This window comes from Octopus sinensis, linkage group LG3 (assembly GCF_006345805.1).
Source record: "Octopus sinensis linkage group LG3, ASM634580v1, whole genome shotgun sequence".
Classification (NCBI taxonomy): domain Eukaryota; kingdom Metazoa; phylum Mollusca; class Cephalopoda; order Octopoda; family Octopodidae; genus Octopus; species Octopus sinensis.
The window spans coordinates 157214687-157223501 of NC_042999.1; the positions used below are offsets into that span (position 1 = coordinate 157214687).

Here is an 8815-nt window from a genome sequence, read left to right on the forward strand (position 1 = left end):
TACTAGCTTTGCTAAATACACTGGACCATATATATCTATATCCCAAAAATAGGATGAAGACCAGCCTGGCAAAATATGTCTGGGAATTAAAAGAAAAGAAGCCCAACCTTTCAATGTAACATGGAGTATTTTGGATAGAGCTGTACCGTACAGGCATGGTGCACATAAAGGACCCATCAAATGTGATTTATGCCTGCTGGAAAAATATTTCATTTTATTCCAGGATAATAACTCTTTAAATGAAAGATGCGAACTCTTAAATTCATGCAGACACACAGCTAAATTTTAAATGTTGGCTAGCAATATACCATATGGATAGTGTATATTTTTGATTCTTGGACTAGATTTTAATCACACTGTTGGATTTGTTTCTTATTATGCATGATTTATTTTGAATCGCAAAGTTATTGTATATATTTCAACATATTTCTTAAGGAAAACCTTCGACTGTTATATACAAATATTATTTTCTTGTTTAAGATTCTGCTTTTATTTTATTTCATTTTACTGTATTTTATAAACCTATTTTAATCGTTTAATTTATAGATAACTCGATACAGGGTGTTCTATTTTGCATGTTTTTTTATCTGAATTTTATTATTATGCACTCAGCAATTTTTTAAAATAATGTTGTTTGTATATACATCAGGACCTAGACATGTTTTTATGTGGATGTTTGTATTGTTGGCATGCATATGTATTCGTATGTATGCGCCTATGTATATGTGTAAGTAAGCGTGTATGTTTATACTTGGGAACATACATACATGGATGTATATGTATTCAGGTATTCACTTGGATTTGTGTGGATGTGTATTTACGTACTTATTTCCATATATTTATATGTGTGTTCTTATATGTGTATTTATTGCTAATATACACTTTTATATGCACATATATACGTAATTTTATTTTGTATACGTTCGTTATACATATTCAGCCTCCCTTCTTTCTTCCTTTCTTTCTTTTCCTTCCTTACGGAAAAGTATTTTTTCTCCCCCTATTCGTTACTTGTATAGAGTCCTTTAACTTTGCGTGTCCCTCTCCTTCTCTTACTCATTTCTTTCGCTACTGTTACATATAAGATCCTTCCCTTTTCTTTTTCTTACCCCCCTCTCTGCGTTTTACTTCTCGTCTATATCTATACACCAACTGATTTTTGCATGCGGGCAAGATTGCATACTTATATGTATTTATGTGTATATTTACGTCTTACATATATATGTCTGCATATGCATGTAGTCTGTATATATCTGTCTATGTATTTTGATGTATATATGTATATTGATGGTTTAGTATGTGTATATACAGTTATAAAATATTTTAATTTTTAATGTATTAATTGTATTAATCGAATTATATTTCATATATAATTATTGGCAATATGTATTTTGAATCCACTCTTTAATTTAAGGTTTTTCCTCGATTTTTATAATAGGATGAATTTATATTGAATATATATATATATATATATATGGCATAACTACCCCACTGACTTTGTTGCCTCATAACTTCCAAAAAAAATGGATACTTTTAAACGAAACTTTCAACAAATAATCGCTTAGGTCCTGTAGATTGAGTGTATGTAAGGATTTGTTGGAAAAAATTTTCCGAGAGGTTGGTGAGAGGAGCTTTGGAAAATTCCCACAACCCAACATTTTCTCCCCTCATGACTTTCAGGAAAACAGGGTTTTTTTTTTAATGAAATATTTTTCAAACAGTATAGATTACGATTACAAAGAAATCTGTAGGCAAAATTTTTTGGAAGTGGGTGGAGGAAAAAGTGTGTGATTTAAGGGAGATTTGGCTGTCGTTTTTTTCTCTCTCAAATATGTATTGATGTTTTTCAATATTTTCCATCATAAACACATTTAAGCTATAGAAAAAAGGAAAATTTTTAAATTTAGGATTTTTTTTTAGCACCACTTCCTGCTCCCAATTGTTTCTCTTTATATAATTCTAAAATATTGGAGAGCCTGAGGAGATAATTACAGGGATTTATCTGGAGTAATTTTAATAAGAGGTATGTAAAAGATGATTTAGCATAATTTTCTGTTAGAAAATGTTCTTTTCCTTATACACACAAATACATGGTCACACACAGTTGGGGTGTGAGTAAAAATTTAAATTACCAATTTTCTTTCTTTGCTTATATCCCAGCAATAGACTATGCGTGTGTTACTTTGACATTATCATTCCACAATATGTGTTTATGGGGAGAAAAATATTGAAAAATATCAATAGATGTGAGAGTGAGAAAGATACGAGGAGGGAGGTCTTGGGATGTGCTAGAAACAACTGCCAGATCTTCCTTAATCACACATTTTCCTCTGAAATTATTAACAATTTTTTGCTTTAAATCGAAAATGTTTCTCTCACGGGTTTTAAGTGCGTAGTGATAAAAAAATTTGGCCAATATTGGTTGGGACTGGGGTTAATGAGGGAGTGAAGAAAAAAATCATAAATTTTCAAAATTTTTTCTTTTTTTTCATGAAAAGATGTCTCCCATCATTCCAAAAACTTTACTGAATAAAAATTGGAAAAAAATCCCCATCAAAATGGAGAAATTTTGACTTATGTGGGCCGTCTGATCTGAAACTCTTTCCCCTAACCCCTTCCAAAATATTTTGCCTCCAAATTTCTTTGCAATCATAATCTACACCGTTTGAAAGATGTTTGTATAAAATTTCATTTAAAAAATCCCCTTTTCTAAAAGTTATGAAGGGAAAAATGTTGGGTCCTGTAAATTTTCCGAAACTCCTCTCCCCAACCCATCAGAAAATTTTTTCTAACAAACCTTTACATACACTCATTCTACTGGATCTAAGCAATTATTTGTTGAAAGTTTCATTAAAAAGCCTCCGTTTTTTTGGAAGTTATGAGGCAACAAATTCCGTGGGGTATATATCTATAGTTATGCCTTTACACAAACACACACACACAGTAAATAGCTTCGTTGGAGATATTTTTCCTCCATGAGTTGAGTTTACAAAAATAAAAAGAAGGAAAAAGCACAATGTATATATTTTTTATGAGATAAAATATGTATGTAGTCAGCCGGTTTCACTTTTGCTAATAATCTTTTATCTTTTACTTGTTTCAGTCATTTGACTGCAGCCATTCTGGGACACCGCCTTGTGAAAATATTACAATTTTATGGTATCATAAGAAGTTTTCAGTCAATTTTAAAAACAGGAAAGTTGTTTTGTAAAGTTGTTTTATGAAACAACTTTTCTGCTACTAACATGGACTGAAAACTTCTTATGGTACCATAAAATTGTAATATTTTCACTAATTTCTTTGTCATGATTAGCAAAAACAAAGCCGGTTGACTATATATTTTATCTCATAAAGAATATATATATTCTGTGCATTTTCCTTCTTCATATATATCTATATATATCTATATATATATATACACACACACATACAGTTTTAAATATATAAATGTATATTTTTGAGCATTATGTGTGTTTGTGTGTGTGTGTGTGTGAGTGTGTGTGTTATGTCTGAGTAAACTAGTGAGAGAAAGAGTATTATATTTCAAAGATGTATTTATTTATTCATTCAAAACAGATGATTTATGCCCTTGGTATCTATGCCATATATCTCAAGTGCCATGTATCCAGTTACCATAAGATTATCCTCAGCTTTGATTTTAGGAAATGAATTGTTAAATATCTCAGTGTATTTATTTTTATATTTATATATATGCACAACTATATAAGTTCGTGTGCTACTTTGATGTATTGAGTCATATGTGTGCCTGTGCAAAGGCACGGAGCAATTTGGTTTCAGTTGTTTATATAAATATCGTCCGCTTGAACATTTCCATAGACGTCATCACTTTCTATTCCATAGTTTTCATAGACATCTCCGGTACCATTGTTTACATTTGAATCCATAGCCAGATATTCATCATCAGCTGTTATTTCATTTTGTTTCCTTACATTTGGTGGCGTCGGTGGTGCATGTTGCCTCACACTTGGTGACGGCGGTGGTTTATGCTGCCTCACATTTGGTGGTGTCGGTGGTGCATGCTGCCTCACAGTTTGCGGTTTTGGTGGTTCAGGCTGGAATATTAACCAAAATATCAACATTTAGTAACAGTAATTCTGAAACGTTTTTTATATTTATTCTTTCATAATAATGATTTTTGTGACAATAATAACAATGAGATGAAGCTGTGGGCTGATAGAGAAGAATGATTCTGTAGAAAATGCAGCTAATCAAGACTTCTTACAAAGAATCTATCCTGTAATGGAGAAAGCTGCTTAGTAATTTGGTGGAATTTTACTGAAGAAAACAAGGATTAAAGTCTCCATTGCCACGAAAACTCTTTAAAATGTTGAGTCAAGTACATGAACATGAACATGGAAATAAATATCAATGGAAATAGTAGTTGTGATACCTGTGCCGATGGCACATAAAAAGCACCATCCGTACGTGGCCGTTGCCAGCGCCGCCTCGACTGGCTTCTGTGCCTGTGGCACATAAAAAGCACCATCCGAACGTGGCCGATACCAGCGCCACCCCAACTGGCTTCTGTGCCGGTGGCACATAAAAAGCACCATCCGAACATGGCCGTTGCCAGTGCCATGTTAAAAGCTCCAACCGATCATGGCCGATGCCGGACCCCCCTGGCACCTGTGCAGGTGGCACGTAAAAAGCACCCACTACACTCGCGGAGTGGTTGGCGTTAGGAAGGGCATCCAGCTGTAGAAACTCTGCCAGATCAAACTGGAGACTGGTGCAGCCCCTGGCTTCCCAGACCCCGGTCGAACCATCCAACCTGTGCTAGCGCGGAAAACGGACGTTAAACGATGATAATGATGATGATGAATGCAGTCTCTAAGATTCTTTTCAACTAAACAACTACTTTTAATTCAATGCAAAACGTTTTTTTTTTTATCTAACACTGTGAGATAACCTTTTTAACACTTTACTGCCCTCTCTTTCTCTTTCTCCCCCTCTCTCTCTCGCTCTCTTCCTCCTCTCTCTCGCTCTTTCTCCAGCTTTTCCTTATTTATGTGGAAGCACTCCGTCGGTAACGACGATGAGGGTTCCGGTTGATCCGAATCAACAGAACAGCCTGCTCGTGAAATTAACGTGTAAGTGGCTGAGCACTCCACAGATGAACTCACCCATAGACCACTAACATAATGAGGCAAATACACTAAAATGATAGATTATCTGACACTATGTTTCTGCAAGAAGCTGCAACCCACTTGGTTTCCTAACACAACTTACTCAATCACCTACAAAACATCTAGTGACATCTAAAATATAACGGAACACTACTACACTATATACTGTCCTAAAAATGCTATACTTTCCATACAGTCCAGACAAATACAAAAAGACATGATGATGATCATCATCATCGTTTAACGTCCGTTCTCCATGCTAGCATGAGTTGGACAGTTCGACCGGGGATCTGGGAAGCCAGAAGGTTGCACCAGGCTCCAGTCTGATCTGGCAGTGTTTCTACAGCTGGATGCCCTTCCTAACACCAACCACTCCGTTAGTGTAGTGGGTGCTTTTTACATGCCACCGGCACAGGTGCCAGGCGAGGTTGGCAATGGCCACGATCGAATTGGTGCTTTTTACGTGCCACCGGCACAGGCGCCAGGCGAAGCTGGCAATGGCCACGATCGGATTGGTGCTTTTTACGTGCCACTGGCACAGAAGCCAGTCAAGGTGGCGCTGGCATCGGCCACGTTCGGATGGTGCTTTTTACGTGCCACCGGCATAGGGATCACAACTACAGTTTCCATATACACAAAAACAGAAGCAGTATCAGTAGTTTCATTAGTTCTAAATATTATATTGGGAAGCAGACCTCTAGAAATTGTCAGTCATTGAATTGATTTACTTCTCCTGATTCTATTGGTGGCCACCAGTATTTTATAGATATGCAGGAACAGGTTGCAGGTTTACATGCACACTATACAATGTGTTCATCATCATCATTGTCGTTTAACGTCCGTTCTCCATGCTAGCATGGGTTGGACGGTTCGACCGGGGTTCTGGGAAGCCAGAAGGCTGCACCAGGCTCCAGTCTAATCTGTAGAAACATTGCCAGATTAGACTGGAGCCTGGTGCAGCCTTCTGGCTTCCCAGAACCCCGGTCGAACCGTCCAACCCATGCTAGCATGGAGAACGGACGTTAAACGACGATGATGATGATGAACACATTGTATAGTGTGCATGTAAACCTGCAACCTGTCATACTTCTCTGGATACAATGAAAACCATTTTATGTTAATGTGCTCAGCAGTATAGTCCTCGACTAAGCAGAAGACAAGTGTAACTAGAACATTGGGGTTATGTATCGCACATAGGCATACCATAGATCCGGATCTACATATCTAGAACAGCAAACACAACAAAAACAGTATCTAAAGTAACAACAAAAATAAGAAAACATTGAAATATCATCATCATCATCATCATCGTTTAACGTCCGTTTTCCAGGCTAACATGGGTTGGACGGTTCGACCGGGATCTGGGAAGCCAGAAGGCTACACCAGTGAAAAACAAAAAAATTTTTTATATACAGCAGATGCAGTAGGCTGAAAGTGAATGATACTGTAACAGGGCGGATGTTAAGTGTCAGTAGTACAAGTAGCCATGGAAGAGGCATGCCAACCATTACACTCCATTCGGGTAATAACTTGCACTCCATCACAAAACCAACCTGACATCCAAATCTAAAATTCCACTACCTTCCTTCTGGTTAGTAGTTAGTGCTCGAAGAATGTCTGGGGAAAGAACCAAAAATAAAGAAGTGTGGAAGAACTGAAAATGTAATCCTTTGTGAAAGCAGAGCTTGGCTTCTTGTCAGGTTCTTTTAGATATCTCAAAGGATCAAGATCCGGGCAGCCTCCTATCTTTTCCCCCTCTTGACTCTGAGTGTTTAATAAGGATTCGCTAATGTGGTGCTCTGATGTCGGTGACTATTTATGACACAGCCGTAGCTGCCAGGAGGGATTATTTCAGATGTCAGAAAATATTCTTGCAAATAATCCATTCATCAGGTTCAGAGAAAGATTGGAGCTATATCCTAGACATGCACTAAAATTGCTTACAAGTTAGTATATCAGAGATGTGTAAATCGTCTTAAATTCATTCAGATAATTTCAGCTGTCTCACAGATATTTAATATATTTCTTGATATGTCAATCTTCTATGATGATTCATTGTAACATGTCATTTGAGTGGTTCATAGACAGGATATTCATTAAGTTAACTGATAATGATAGTGCGATGTGTAAAGTCAACCTAAACTAAATATAAGAAAATAAAGATAGAAAATATTCGATTACAAATGGTGTCACTGCCAATGCATTGTTCAAACTAAGATCTATGCTTTAAAACATAATGTACTACATACTAGAGATGTGAAGGCGCATGGCTCAGTAGTTAGAGTGCCGAGCTTACGATCATGAGGTTGTGAGTTTGATTCCCGGACCGGGCTGCATGTTGTGTTCTTGAGCAAGACACTTTATTTTACGTTGCTCCAGTTAACTCAGCTGTAGAAATGAGTTGTGACATCACTGATGCTGAGCTGTATCGGACTTTGCCTTTCCCTTGGATAACACTGGTGGCATGGACAGGGTAGACCGGTATGCATGGGCGACTGCTGGTCTTCCATAAACCTTGCCCAGACTTGTGCCTTGGAGGGTAACTTTCTAGGTGCAATCCCATGGTCATTCATGACTAAAGGGGGTTTCAACATACTAGAGACATTTAAAAGGCTTGAATCTTTGACGTATCAATTCGGGTGCATGGTATGTGATTCTGAGATGTATGGAACGATTCAAAGTAGATATATGTGATTCAAAGTAGATGCATACAGAACGTTCCTTTGATGCACCAACATATAATTTCTTCTCTTTCTATACATATATAGGTGCAGGCATGATTATTTGATAATTAGTTTGCTTCCCAACTACATAGTTCTGGGTTCTGTCCCACTGTGTGACACCTTGGCCAAGTGTCTTCTGCTATAGCCTCTGGCTGACCAAAGGCAGACAGAAACTTAGCGGTTCGGCAAAAGAGACCGATAGAATAAGTACTGGGCTTACAAAGAATAAGTCCCGGGGTCGATTTGCTCGACTAAAGGCGGTGCTCCAGCATGGCCGCAGTCAAATGACTGAAACAAGTAAAAGAGTAAAGAGTAAAAGAGTAATAAAATTAAGCAAGTCGTTAATGTTATAAAAGTGTGGATAGCATAATTAGATGGATTAGTCTGTTTGGAAACATACACACCAAGAAGTGAGAAATAGATTGAATCTATAAATTCACAATTAAGCTTAGAAGTTTTACATGTTGGTCATACTCTAAGAATGCCAACATTATTTTTGCTAAGTTCTAAAGGGTAAACTGAGTCTGGCAAATTGGACAATACAGAAACTCAACTGATGGTGAAGTGAGACACTTAAAGTGAGAAAGGAAATAATTATTAATGGTTTCTACCACATTTAAGATGTTAGAAATGTTTTGGGTGACAATAATTGGCCAAGTGGAAGCATATAGGAGCACTCCGTCAGTTGCGACGATGAGGGTCCCAGCTGATACGATCAACCAAACAGCTTGCTCGTGATATTAACGTGCAAGTGGCTGAGCACTCCACAGACACATGTACCCTTAACGTAGTTCTCGAGGATATTCAGCGTGACACAGATTGTGACAAGGCTGGCCCTTTGAAATACAGGTACAAGAGAAACAGGAAGAAAGAGCGAGAGAAAGTTGTGGTGAAGGAGTACAGCAGGGTTCACCACCATCCCCTGCTGGAGCCTCGTGGAGCTTT

The 8815-nt window shown here is 37.4% G+C and overlaps 1 protein-coding gene across 1 annotated transcript in view; it reads right to left on the bottom strand.

Moving 5' to 3' along the window:
• Nucleotides 1–1909: 1909 nt before the first annotated feature.
• Nucleotides 1910–8815, bottom strand: part of LOC115209105 (WASH complex subunit 3) — a 59211-nt gene continuing 52305 nt past the window's right edge. The window contains exon 4 of the mRNA XM_029777232.2: nucleotides 1910–4073. Coding sequence (XP_029633092.1) covers nucleotides 3795–4073 — 279 coding nt within the window. The 3' untranslated portion in view covers nucleotides 1910–3794. The remainder of the gene's footprint in view (nucleotides 4074–8815) is intronic.